The sequence below is a fragment of the Pithys albifrons genome, chromosome 3 (genome assembly GCF_047495875.1).
Source record: "Pithys albifrons albifrons isolate INPA30051 chromosome 3, PitAlb_v1, whole genome shotgun sequence".
NCBI classification, from domain to species: domain Eukaryota; kingdom Metazoa; phylum Chordata; class Aves; order Passeriformes; family Thamnophilidae; genus Pithys; species Pithys albifrons.
In genome coordinates this window covers 67,725,381-67,739,901 of record NC_092460.1, presented here as the reverse complement: position 1 = coordinate 67,739,901, position 14,521 = coordinate 67,725,381, and the positions used below count along the sequence as shown (strand labels likewise).

General features: G+C 42.8%; 1 protein-coding gene across 9 annotated transcripts in view; it reads left to right on the top strand.

The window, feature by feature from the left end:
* TBC1D30 (TBC1 domain family member 30) overlaps nt 1–14,521 on the top strand; it is a 49,209-nt gene that overhangs the window by 6,187 nt on the left and 28,501 nt on the right. For 3 of the 9 annotated variants that reach the window (XM_071552290.1, XM_071552289.1, XM_071552288.1), the window contains exon 1: nt 13,305–13,542. The exons of the other annotated variants lie outside the window; for them this stretch is intronic. In XM_071552290.1, the coding sequence (XP_071408391.1) occupies nt 13,383–13,542 (160 nt within the window). In that variant the 5' untranslated portion in view covers nt 13,305–13,382. Of the gene's footprint in view, nt 1–13,304; nt 13,543–14,521 lie in introns of those variants that run through there. 9 annotated transcript variants of the gene reach the window in all.

Genomic DNA, 14,521 nt, shown 5'->3' with positions numbered 1-14,521 from the left:
TGAAGGCAGATGAATCTGCTCCAGTAACTTTACAAGAGCCATTTAATTGATCTATCAAAAGCGCATTCCTCTTTTGATGCAGTTAACATAGGAGGTTTACTTCTTATAGAGTCTGATTTCATGTGAGTCATTCTCAAATGACTTAATTGGCTGCATGTTTCAGTTCAGTAGCTTTCCTATTACCTCATCTGTATTTGTGTGCTTGGCTGCATTACTGGCCTACCCTTTGTGAGTGCTAATGAATTTGATCCTTTAAATTGATGCTGTGGCTTTTTGAAATACCTACTTAAGAAATTTTTTTTGTGGCTACTCCTTGTTTCTCCTAATGAATTGTCGTTAATTTAGTTCTCCCTGATCTTTTGTCCTTTGAAGTCTTCTGGTGGAGAAAGGAAAATGGGATGAAACATAATCATGAGGTTGAAAATGTTATAGTTATCTTGTTTGTTTAAACTGTTGCCAAAGGTAGGCTGAATTTTCATTATGGTCAGTTGAGAGAGGCTGGGTTTGCTGTCTAATTTGGCCATATCTTGACTGAAAAGTTTTTGTGGTCTGTGCCACTTTAGAATATTGGATTGAAAAGATGGCAAAAACTGATTAGAGCAAGTCATTAAGTGATTAGAGCATTACAGAACCCAGAATCCTCACTCTGAGGGAAATTTGGCTTTAAGGATACAGCAACTAAAATATCTTGTTCCAGCATGAAATAAAACACCCACTCACAAAAATCACTTGCTTATGTAGCAAAACTCTGAAAGCTTACATTTAGAATTAAAATGCTTTGTTCAGATGCCTTTTTCATTTCATGTTATGTAATGAGCCATTTTCAAGTAAGGTGATAAAATGTTTAATCCTAAAGGGGTCAAAATTGTGCTTTTAGCATTTGGAAGTATGTTTTCATCAAAGATTACAATTTGCTGTGAAGGACTTTGCTTTCCACAAGCTGAGGTTTTATGACAGAGCTTTCCATTAAAGTGGTTGCAACCAGCTTTGTTGCAGAGGTCTTCCTGGGACTGTGCAGGCAGCAATCTCTGCAGGTCACTCCCTGGCTGCTCAGCACTGGGATTGCCAGGCAGGTTAGAGAGCTGAGGAGCCCACATGCGTTCCTAAGCCATGAATTTTCCTTCTGAGTCTTTAGGAATAGTATGAATCCTTACTTTTCTGTGTGACATACTGTTCTAACCTCTTTGTCCCTAACTCTCACCACTGAAGGGTTTTACCTCCAATCAAGAATAACTCCCTGCTCCCTTAGAACAGATACCATCTCATATTCCATCACTTGATTAAAATTTGAGCAGTTCTTGAAAATGGCTTTTATCAAGGGCTCCTTCAGCTACGTTCTCCAGGATTTTACTAACCCAGCTCTCCTGGTGGCTGCTTCAGCAGTGTCAGGAGCCAGAGGTAGGACTGCCTTTGTTACAAACCCTGTGGGTCTGTTCAGGATCTAGGTCTTACAGTTTCAAGTGACACTGGGCAGTGGTCAGTATCTGCATAGGGTATAAGTCTGTACCTGACTGACACTTCCTTTTTCTCCTAAGCTGTGCCATGAGAAGTTGATGTACTGGGACAGTACTTAACATAACTACTCTTCTAGTATTAGAAATAGGGACTAACATGATAGATTATTGTGTATGGAGCTTTTTGTGTAACTGATCAAGTAATACTTGTAGTACTTACAAACTACTTTGCCTGAGCAAAGTCGTTCTCAAACCAGTGATCTTTTATTTCTGCAGTGCTACGGTAACTTTGGAAGGTGGGATTTGATCAGCTCAAACTGAAGACTCATGCAGTCACCTGGAAGGAGGATGCTGTTGTTTGCAGAACAGCATGTTCTCTCTCTACAGTCCCTGTCAGTCAGTCATGACATCAGAAATAACTGGCAGACACTGCTGTAGATACCTGATCAGCAGTTAAGTTTGGTTAGTCTTATAGTTCCCTGAAAAACTGGAAAAGCTTTTTTTTAGTCACCCAGGGATTATTGTGGTTAAATGAGGTGAGATGCCAATTTCCAGTTAGGTTCAGGAAGAGTGTGAAACAGCTCACCCCTCTGCAGCCCAGCGTGTCTGTCTGAGGCAGGGCAAATGTTGGCCACAAAGGGCTCAGCCTGCAGATCTGTCTGGAAAAGTGGTCATGTCCTTTGTTGTGAGGTGTTGTCAGCACCCAGGGTACATCCTAGGAGTTCACTGCATTAACTGGGAATTTACAAGGAAGCTGGCTGCACAAGCAGTGCTGCCAAAGGCCACATGGGAAGGAGTGATGTGTGAGAAGTGCACCTGAGGCATTCGTATTTCACTGATCTTTAGACACTTCTGAACTGACAGTAGATCCTGCTCTAATTCCTGCAGGTAGTGAAAAGCCATGGCATCTGTGGCAAATTTTGGACAATCAAGATGCAGCAGTTTGCTTGTGTGTACAAACTCACAGCAAGGGTGACTGTGTGAGCTGCATAACTATAATACCATGTCATTGCAGACTTTAATCTTTGATGAACTTTTGGATGTGGAAACAGCATGAGACAAAAAGTGTGATTAGATTGTATGCATTGTCTTTCACACTTGTCTAGCTTAGCACTACTTCCTCTTCTCTTCTGCTGGGGGTGACACTTCAGTATAAGTAACAGTGCTGTTCTTTTTCTCACTGAAATGCCCTTTTTTTTCTTAAACCATTGTGAACTTTTAGGAGGGTTAATGGGCGTTCACTGAAAATACCCAACAGGGTACATGACCTTTAAGTAACAGATTCATTTTATCTCCAAGTGGCACATGCTAAGCATTCTTTGGTCAAGTTAGTCTTGGAAGCAAAGATTTCCTGGATACTGAAGACCAAATGGAGGATAACAGCTGCTTGGGATAATTAATGCTAGGAATAGATTGATTTATGGAGCATCAGTCACTGCCAGCAGCTATGTTTCTGCAGCTTTGTGAGAAGCTTGACATTTGAAAACAAGATGCTAGAAAAGTGGGCTGTGAACTTAGTCTATTTGGATCAATAGTCCTGCTTATAATTTTGTGCTGGAGCAGGTCTAGAGGAAGAGTTAAACGAGAACCTCAGATTTTAAAATGCTTTTCTGCTTGAAGCTATTAATAATCTGAATTTGACTTACTGAGCAGTAAATGAGTGCTTCTCACATACCCTTGAAATTTGCCAAGGAAGCCAAGGCTATATTCCATCTACACGTTACATCATCTTACTTAGAAACCTATCATTTATATCTTTTGTCTTAGTAAAAATTGGAAAATTCTCGCTGTGTTTTACCAGTAGTGAAACAGCTTCTAAATTTATTTCTCTATAAATTATTGTTAGCCTCCTAAAATCACAGCACCCTGGTACTGATCAATGTTTTCCCTGCCATCCATACAATGCATATGGCCAAAATACAGAGCATAAACAGTTTTTGGTTCTTGGGTTGGATTAGGCATCATTCATAGCTAACATTTTAATGTGGGATGGGGTTTTTTATATGTGGTTTTGGTTGTTTGGGGTTTTTTGTTGTTTGGTTGGATTTTTTTCCCCCCAATATATTATTGCTAATTTCTTGTCTCATCTGTTGCTCATTGGCAGCCATAGATACTGGGCCTTAGGTCCTGAAGGAAAAATAATTATACAGTGAGACTAAAAGAAGTCAGTGTTTGGGGGGGTAATCAATGTACATAGGTGATGTTTTTTTAAATGTATACTACTCTTAAGAATTAAATATTACTAATACTATGTCTAGAGAGGTCTAGTAAAGTCAGAAACTTGTTGAGCTGAACAAACTGGGCATCATTGGACAACCACATGGTACGAGGCTCTTTGAAAAACATAACGAGACAAGACTACTTGAAGGCTGGCAGAAGAAGCACATGTTGAGAGAAGCTGAGTGAGTAGTCCAAAGATATTCAATAGTAAATAAACAATCAGAGCTTTGCTGTTAGCAAAACTCATGCTTGTATGGTGTTGTACATACTCAGAATCAATTTTAACAGCCTAAGGCTTCAGTACTAAATGAGCCTTTGATTAATCCTAAATACATCCAGTTCAATAAACTTGTCCTGCAAGAGTGGGTTATGAACTGAAATTTTGTCATTTAACTGATCAGTATGAAAGCTTGGCATAGTAATGTTGTTGGAATTGAACTATTTTGCATCTTCATCTCATGAATTTCAACAAAACCCCCATGTCAGACTTGCTTAAATGACTAATGTATGTACTTTTTCAGGAAGGGGAGGTGGTAGCTTGAGGTTCTTCTTTGTTAGCTGGTTCCCTGTTCAACACTTGGAGAGTGTGCTCTGTGAAGCTGTGGCCCACATGGGAGATGAAAGGAATTAGATGGTCTGGGAGACTTGGGGCTGCAATAGCTTCATGTACATGCAAAACTTGATTTTAGAGACCAGTCGCATTTGCAAATGGGAACCAATATATGCATGATCAAAGAACTTGGGTGGTGGTGCAGGACTTCCTATTAACTGGTCAAGGTTTGTGGTTCCAAGAGCTCTTATGGGACTTTTGTGAGTTTCTCTTGGAGTCAGCACCATTTCTCTCCACAACACCAGAAAGGGTCTTATTTCTGTTCCTGTGTAGCAGAAAGAGCTCTGCCTATGGAGGCCATGTGTAATGCAAGAGGGAAGATCCGTGCTGGAAGCTGGACTCTTGTCCTGGGGCAGTGCAGGACCAGCCTGTCTCTTTGCTATGTGTCTAATGAAAGCATTCCATGGTCTGAGCCTAGTAATCACCTTAGCATTACTGCAAAGAAGTACTAAATGGCTAAAAACGTTAATGTATGAACATGGTCTTGTTTCCATAATGTTTTCTGGCCCAAAGCAAAGACATTTTTTTAATCAAAAGTCTTTCAAAGTGTTTGGTCTCCAGATAAATCTTGTCCTGGGGACATAGAATAATTTCAGTTTCTTTCATCATGCTGGGGGGCCTAAAATCTCTCTGTTTCTGAAATAGCAATTCAGATCAATGAATCTGGCAATTCACACTGTAAAGTTCAATTTCTATACTAGGTGCTAAGCAAAGAATCAGAATCTAATAAAGGAAGAGCAATTCAGTTTTAGAGCTCCACTTGCTATGATCTCCATTCTTCTGCAGATATTATCTTAAGCATAACTCCAAATCATACCTGTCAGAAGCGTTTTTTCAGGTATTGCATGTGGTTTTCTGCTGACTTGGTGATTTATTTTTTTAATTGTCGTGTAGCATTTAAGCAGGATTCTGGGGTATGAATACTGGCCAAAATAGGCATTTACTTCATATTTGTCAGCAAGGTTAGGGAATATTTCTTAATTTTTACAATCATATTTTTCAACTTTTTTTTTTAAATAAGCCCTTTCAGTAATTTTTAATTCTATGCTTTGGTAGAGTCAAATAATCCTCTGACAAAAAGAAGGTAATTTGCTCTTTGAGACCTCACGTCAGTTCATTGCTTTGCATTTAATTTAAAGTGTGTTCTCTGTATATTTTATCTGTCGTGTAAGTATTGCTATGACTTTTATTCCAGTTGTTAACTGTACATGTTATGCTACTCGTTACCACAGCAGTTAAAATACATTGTTACTTTAGCAGTCTTTGCATGACGTGTCTTTTACTTCACTCATGAGATGCAACTATCAGCTTAATGTAGCTGCACAGGATCTGCTTTACTGTTATAGTTGGCACATGAAGGCAGTTAGTAAAATAAATTTATTCTTCCCCTCCTTTTATTTTCTATATCAGAACAACACAGATCACTGCTTCTCAAGTGGTAATTTTAACTTGAGTTTATTTATGCATTTGAACTAAATTAGAAAAAAATAGTAAGAAATCTACATGTTGTTGTTGAATTACACACACACACACAATTTCACAACATGGAAAGATGTCCACTTCTTTGTCTGTAATTTTTCTCTGATTAAGAGTTTGTTGGAAGTGTTTGGGACATAGAAAGCTTCTGCAAATTCTTTTTGTGTTGGGTATACTTTTGTCCTTTTGGAAGACAGCATATATATATGTACAAAGAATTAATCACAGGTGTTCACGTGAGTGCTTGTGTCTATACTTTCTTTATCGCCATTGTAGATCTAGTCTGTCTTCCTTTCATTGCTTTAATATCCAGAACTCTTCAAAACCTACTTTTCTCTGTTGTCCTATCCTTATAATTTCTTACTTTCAAGGCTAGCTCATGCCTCCTACCTTCATCCCACATGTTTTAAAACAAATACCTTCTCAATTTCCCCCATGTTAGCATTTTTTTACAGATCTTTAACCACGTTGAACATGTTGATGATTAAAGCCTATTCTCTCAGCCTTCTTACTGACCTTATGCCTTCCTGGTGTGTCCCTTGGTACTCATCTTTGCCATAAGTCTACAGTAGCAATGCAGCTCCTTTATTAAGGCTACCGTCCACCATGCTTTTCAATATCATCTGTTTAAGATAAAGATTTCCACATCACATTTGTTTTGTAATGTCAATAGGGCTTTTTTAGTTGTCTTTTTTTTCCCCGAAATATTGGAGGTGCCTGTGATCTATGGTGCATGATGTTTAAAAAACATGAGTTAGTTTATACTTTTTGGGAATTTTTTCAATCCTTTCCTTTTAAGCTCTGGGAACAGTCAATTCCTGGTGATGGACCTGGAGAGAAATAGGCCGCCTTTTGTACCCAGCCCATCAGCACTGTTTGCTGTGACTTGTGTGCTCAAGCTTGCTGAATTATCAGCAAATTTATTTCTTCTATTCTTAAAACCAGTTTGATGCAGGAACTCCAGATACTGCAGAATACAATCTTATTGATGGTGTAGTGGTAAGAGTTGGTGATATAGGAGAGTTAATAATGCGATGTAAAGCATTTGAATATTAAGATATTCAGTGTTAACTTGATGTGATTATCTTGCAGACAGGTTTAAGAAAAGCTTCTGGCTTACTAGCAAGTGATTTCTCTAAAGAATTCAGGAAAATAGGGGCTTTGTGCTCTACAGGATCGAGGTAGGTTTGGGAGATGCATTTGTGCAGTTCTGTGGTTGCTTCCCCTGGCCCTGGTAGCTGTAGAGATGTCAAGTCTTTCTGCAGTTCCCTCAGTCATTTAAATAGTTATGCATCTGCAAATTGAGAGGGGTTATGAGTAGTTCAGGGGGGTTACAGGCCCATCAGTACTTCTGTTTTAGCAACCTACAGTGCTTTTGAGGGTTTTCATATTTTCACCTACGTGATCTGGTTGCATAAACCTCTTGTGCTACTCTGTGAACAGGCAGTGGATCAAGAGACTGCAGTCAGCCTCACCTGCACTGATTCACTGCCTGCCAATGTGGTGCCTCCCTAGATGGGAAACTGGTCATCACAGCCCCACCCCATTGGGCTGGAAACTGCTTTCACAACTGATTTATGGATGTATTATATTTTCAAGTGTTTTCACTAAGGCTGGAAAATTTTGGCATTCTTCTCAGGGCATATCTGCCAAAAATTTCAAGAAGCAATATGGCTGTGAACATTATTCAACTTGTAAATACACTTACTGGGTGTAACTGTCCATCACTCCCAAAGGATAGATTATAACACACATTTCTGGGCAGGTGATGCCGGGGTCAAGGACACCTAGCTCTGTTGAAGGGACCTACTTTTCTCATAAATCCTGTCCTAGTGTATGCAGGGGTGTAGTACAGAAGGCGGGAGTGAATAGTGTGTATGGGAGGAAAAGGTGAGAATTAGAAAAAGCCCAAAACCAAAACACCACAACTGAAGATCATAACTGTCCTAGTTCAGCAGGAGGGACCAGCTAACCCTGTGTGGGGGTGATCAAAGCTGTGTATTCTACCCCCTCTATTCATTCCCCAAGGTCAATGGGCCATTAGCAGCAGCTGCCCAGGGAGCCATTATCACCTTCACACCCAGCCTGAGGGGGGCGGAGCTGCTAATGGGGAATCAACTGTTCAACACCCCCTGGCTCCCAGAGTTAATCACCCATTGTGTGAGTCCCCGCCCAGGGGGAGGGACTGAGTGCTCCCTGAGGGTACATAAGTGGTGGGTAAGAAGACCTCGGGAACTTCTCGTCGGATCCAGAGCAGCAGCAGGACCTTGACAGGAGGAGATCCCCGCTCTTGCCCAGACCACAGCCCTCGCCTGTACCAACAGGTTTTTCTTTTCCTTTTGCTCTGGACTTGGGGGAACCACAGGGGTCTCAGCACAAGAGCAAACAAACCCCCTTGGGTTTGTGCCCCCAGACACTGGGTTATACTGCTGGGGTTTTGTGAGTTGAAAGCAATCTCCCTTGTGTGTCAGTGTTGTTATTGTAATATTATTATTAAATTTTAGCTCTGACTTATAATCTCTCTCGTGGTGAGTTCATTTCCCCTGCTGGTTCACCTTTAAACCAGCACAATAACAAAGAATCTTGAGTCTGAAGTTCCCTTGGCTCATTCCAGATTGTGATAAGCTGAAGAATCATGTAGTGCATATACAGTTGTGAGCTCTTTACAGGAGTTAGAGTCTTGTAGAATAATTTTCTGTTAAAAGATACTGCAGTAAGCAGTACTGCTTTAATGGTCTGGATCAGTCCTCAATAGGTATGGGTAAACAACATGCAAGCAATGTTCTTTCAGGTATCTTAGCTATAAACAAAACCTCGTGGCCAGAAAGCATTCTCTAGTTAAGGAATTACCCACCTCCTTTGTTCTAGGCCCTCCAAGAGCAAGTGGGCTGTTTTAGGGCTTTCTTCAATAGAAGGCTCTGTTAAGGAGTAATTACCATCCCCACAGTTTTGGAAGGGGGAAATAAGTAATAAGGTTATGTGCCTGAAGTCTAAAGGAAGAGAAAACATTTGACTAGCTGCACTTTTCCTGAGACCAAATCATATAAGTTTTGTTTCTCTGTTTCTGGAAATCATAGATGTTACTTCCTGCCTATTGTGTAGTTACTTGCAGTACATAGGGTTGTAGGCAGGATTGGCTCTGCGCTTTTTGTCTGTGATATCTAGTATAGAACTCAGCGAGGTCCTGACCCTTTTTTGTCACATCTATGGATGAAGTGATGCAAATGATGACTAATGCAATGTAAAAGTTTAAAATATTAATGCTGTGTTGATGAAACTGTTGATTGTCAACACTTTGTACCATTTTCCTGAGCCCTACCTGTTGAAAATGCATAGAATAACCTTCTCTATGTACAAGTACAGTAGCAAAGCTCCATTTTTCTGTTTTAATTGGTTCTGGAACTGTCCTTTGTGGAGTAAAGGCTGCTCTGGATTACTTGTCTGACAGCAGAAACCAGATTGGTGGCAGAACTGAATTCATTCATCCAAACTCATGCTTCTCCTTCTCTATAACACAAATCTGTCTGATAGGCGCCCTTGTCAGGTGCTCATGTAGCTTTGGATATGCAAAACAGCGGTACAGGCTCTGTGCTTGGTGGTCCACACAATAGCTACAGGCAGGTGGTGGGTCACAGCAGCTGCTCTCCTGCACTGTCTGAGGTAGCACATCAGAACCAGAGGCTGTAGATGGAGCAGCACTGGCAGTGCAGGAGGGCAATGCTCTGCTTACAGGCTGGAGTGGGAGGCGTGCTGGGCTTTTGTGGTCAAGGGATGTGTGCTGTAGCATTGCTGTAGCACCTGTGTCCCTGCAGTGTCAAACACCCAACAAGCCAGAGACCTCTTTTCAAGCTGTCAGAGGTGGCTCCATCTTGTTTGTTGGAGGACTGTGAAACTCCAGGTGATCATGCTTGTTTTTAGGCTTCTAGGATCAAGCAGAAGGAAGCAGGGCTGGTTTTGACAGAGGAGATATTTATTAATAGAACACATACAGAACTAGGTAAGACAGAATTTTGTGCTCCAGTGGTGAGGATGGTTTAATGGGCTAAATGTATTTAAAATAGTTTTGCCTCCTGGGAGAATCTCAAATTGCCTTACCCTTTCTTCCTTCCACCATGAACATATTTCATTCCATGTGTTTTGTCTTGTACATTACAATTTGAAAGTGAAATCTTTTTTTTTCTTTGGAACTCATGATGAACTATGATACACATCAGAATATGTGTTGGTTGCATTTAAATTGTCTTTATTTGCTAACTTCTGTAAAGCTATTTGAAAGCTGGTGGTAATAGGGTTACATGTTCTGGATACATTTTTGGACTCTTGAAGGTAGTTTATATGGAGCTCTGGGGCTTAGCAGATGGTCACTCTATGATTTGGTCAATATATTAGGTTTTCCCTAGTGGTTGCAATACATTTCCCCCCCGCCCCCCATCCTGTTGATACATATTTCTTTCTGGAATTTGCTGTATTGGCAGCTGCTTTAGTGCTGCTGCCTAAGCATAATTTCCAAAATGATTTTGGATGAAACATATTACAATATTATCATACAATATATTTACTGTATTTTTTCAAGGGTACACGTTGCTTTAAGTATTTTTGCCAACATAGGTGTCCAGAAGTGTGGCAAACAAGCTTTGTCTCCCCAGACTTTGACTGTTTTACTGGGATGTTGTGATGCACATCAGAGTTAAGGGAGGTCTGCGCCCTTTTCTGTGAAAAAAGGGGAGGATGTGGAGTTCATGACATACCATCACCCAGCTGAAGATGTCTTACCATTTCTAGTCTTTTGATTATGTTCATTCTTAGCTCACATCAGAAGAGGAGCAGTGAACCGTGCCTTCCACTAGCCCTGGGTTTGGTAATTGAAGCTCCATGCAAACAAATATGCTCTTTAAAAGCAAGGTTGATCTGTGGCCCTGTTTCTTCTACTGTTCTTATCACTGCCCCATCTGTTTGTACTCATTCTTTGTTTCTAGCTGCCTGTGTTTTACCTCATTGTCCCAGTGCAGACAGAAGTGGGCTGAGGAATGAAGGGGTTTAAGGTAAATAGAGTTGGTCAAAATCCTGGCAGTGATCATAGAACCAACCACCATGAGGTTGACTGTAACCACAGAGCAAGTTATACATACGAACTAATATTTCTTAAGTTATCTGGCCTTAAAATGGCATGGGTAGCAGACAGTGGTAAGACTGCAAAGAGGTATGCAATGAAGAGGTATGGTTTTTCAGAAAGTGACTCTGTTGTGTGGGAGGAAATACATGAACTATGGGGGCAGGGTGGGAGGGGAAGCAATGTCTCAGGCTGATTATTACAAAATACTGAAGCAGAAATATTTTGCCTAGCCAAATGTTTTGATTTTTTTTGCCCTCAGTATCCCTTCAGAATGTCATCTGTCTTGTCAGTAACTGCAGGTGAGGACTTGTGGACATGAGCAGACGTCTGTGCATTGGTGTGTGAAACTAGATTCATGATGGCCAACATGTCTTGCCACAAGCAAATTAGAGGCTCTGACTGATCAGTGGTTAAAATCCAGTGCCATCCACTTTTCTACTAAAAACTAGGCTCTAGCACTTATGTATATGTATGCTTATGGGAGGCTTATCACTGTCTCTAAAATCCATTTGTGCTAATGATCCAGTGAGTCATCAAACCCATTAGTATGTCTTGGCTTCATTTTGTCTCCCAAAGTTCAATTTTGCATTCTTTTTTCTTCAGAATAGCATCGTGTTTATTGGCTGGCATGCGGGAAACCTCCTTAGTGGTATGATTGGAAGTATCCATGTGCCGAGTCACAGAATGATGTCCTGATTGTTTCCAGTGTTCTTAGAGTAACAAGATGATAAGTAGGAGAAATACCAATAATGGGGTTACATAATTCTCCTTTTGAGAGCTGACTATCCTTATCAGTTAAATATTGATATCTTAGAGCTGATTTGTAATTGTTTAAAAATTGAATGTTCATTTTAATGCAATGATTGATTCTCACTGTATGGATAACGAGTGGTTTCTGAAATTTGGCTGTGGCTCCTGAGACTTTGGGCAACAGCATGTGGTGTTGGGTTAGTCAGTCTTGAAATGATCCAAGAATGATATGGTGCTATTTGTGAATGATGCTTAAGCAAGAGGAGAATAATATTAGAGAGATAACATGGCTATTTCTGTATTTAAATGTTGCAGGTACAGTTCCATTGGTACATTTGGTACACCTAGGGAGACTAATTGATTTCAAATTTGATGCTTGAACCACTAAATCATCATCTCCTGCTGGCACTGAAGGAAAGTGATTTGCATCATCTACATCAGCAGGGAAGTGTCACCTCTGATAAAAAAAGAACCACCGACACACAGACTTAATTATCTATTCAGAGTGCAAGCTAGCAGCTCAAACGTAGTGACTTTTCTTCAAAACTGAAACAGATATTTAAAGAAGCGTGATCGAAATCACGCTTCTCTGAAAACTTAGCAGTGACTTCTAAAGATAGCTATAACTGATCTTAAAAAAGGCTTGATTCTGTGTTTTATATTGTGTATCTTTTATATAATTGACTTCACTGCTTTATCTGATGCCAATTTTCTTCTCTCTTTAAAATGTGATTGAAAAAAACTTCTTTTTAATAAAGGAACAAATTGTTTCAAAGCTACAGTTGTTGGCAGGTAGACTAAGACTTCTGGTAGCTTGGTCTTTGAGCCCAACTAATGTGGCATGATAAATCTTCTCCCTTTCCACAGAAATGCTGAGTGGTTTATGTTGTAAAAGCTATCATTATTTCAAATGCTTTTCCTTCTTGTCAATCAAACCACTAGTTTGAAATTCTGTATTAGACCCTTTTAAGATGCAGTTAGGCCAAATAGCACTGGAAAATGCATCTAATAAAGTGCTGTTGAATAGCTTCTTTTAAGTATTTAGTGCATGGCATGTCATTGCTTGTAAGTGCAGTTGCAATTTAGATTCATAGAAAAGGCTGTTATTTTAGCTGAGGATGTTGAAAGGCTCTGTGTTGGAGAGTCAGAAACAGAAACTGTGCAGCCCACTTGCTTGTGCTGCTGCTGGGGCTGTCCCTGGTTGCCAGACCTGACCCAGCCTGCCCTGGCACTGAGATGCTGTTACATTCTCTGCTCTCTCCCTGCTCCATTGCTTGTGGGATTCCTTCCCGGGGCAGCAGGACTATCTATACGTGTCCAGCTGTAGGCCAGAGTACTACGTGAGAAGACACTTTGGTGGATATTTAGCTCATTTCATTCTCAGAAGAAATTTCAGTATTGTCGCCTGTTAAGTGGTGTCAGACAAGCCGTGTGGGGTGGTCTCTGTGCAGCCTGGGAGCTGTGCAGCTGTCCCGGAGCCCTTTGGCACCTCTGAGCCCCAGCGTCGAGGCTGCCTTTGGTTTCTCGCCAGAGCTGCTGCCTCCCCTTTGCCCGCTGCATCCCAGGTGGTGCTGGAGGAGGAGAGGCTGCTGGTTTATTCAGGCGGTGATGCTACGATTGTGGGCGGGAACAGCTTTTTTTTTTTTTCCCTTTCCCCTTTTTTCCTTTCTCCTCTCCGTGTCCTCCCTCCTCTCCCGCACCGTGCCTGGCAGCCTGCAGTGCGGCTCGGCGCTGCCATGCCCCGCGGCCCTGGGGCACCATGCGGCAGGACCGGCTCACGGGCTCGCTGCGGCGCGGGGGGCGATGCCTGAAGCGGCAGAGCTCGGGCGGCGGCGTCGGCACCATCCTCAGCAACGTGCTCAAGAAGCGCAGCTGCATCTCCCGGACGGCGCCGCGCCTGCTGTGCACCTTGGAGCCAGGTACCCGGGCGGCTGCCGGCCCGTAAGCGGCTTAGCGGGACGGGGGGGCGGTGGAGGCGGCGTGGAGAGGAGGCGGAGGCCGGAGGGCGATGCGGGCCGCGGGTAGGCGCGGCGGGCCGGGGGCAGCGCTCGGGTCGGCTCTGGGGCCCGGCACGCCGCTGTCACGGCCTGGGGCCGGCGGGGGACGCGGGGCGCGGGCTCCGGGCTCGGAGCGGCAGCGGGGCCTCCGAGGCGGCCCCGGCCGGGAGCGGCGGAGCCACCGCGGCGGGTGCGAGGCGGCCCCGGCGGGAGGCCGGAGGCGGCCGGGCCCTGCGGGGACGCAGCGCGCTGTCCCTGCCCCGCGGGGCTCTCCTGCTCGTCCCGTCCGGCCGGCGGATCCTGGAGCCGCTCTCCAGCTCTCCTGTCCGATTCTCCACGCCTCCTGCCCGGAGTCGCCGCCTCGCAGCGCTTTTGTGTCGTTTGTCTCTGCTGCCTCCCTTCCCTCCTTCCCTCTCTGTCCGTCCCTTCTGCTCTCCCCGGGCTCGGTGCCGCAGGTTCCGCCGGCCTCTGTCCGTGGTACCCCCTCAGCCTCCCCACATAAGCCACTAACTCTTGGCCGGCCGGAGACCCCTCCTCCCGCCCAGCCTTTGTCTGCTGTAGGGTATTGTCTAAATTCGCAATCATGCCTTTCCCGAGGGGAAAGCTCTGCGGCTGTTTTTTTGATTTTGTTTCAGCATCAAAATTATTAAGAACCAGGTGGTTAGCCAACAAAGCATCTTTGCTCCAGGGAAGTGGGCTTTCAACAGAAGCATTGATGGGTGATCCTTACCGATACTAGATTCTAGTTACCTGCCATCAAAATTTCGGATTTTCTTTTTAATGAAATGTTGAAAATTTAAATTCAATTTACAGTGTTAGAACTGTCGATTGTAGCTAAAATGTGGTTGATCTGTTGCCTGATCATATGCATTTACAAAGCATGCAAGCCAGAGATCCACTG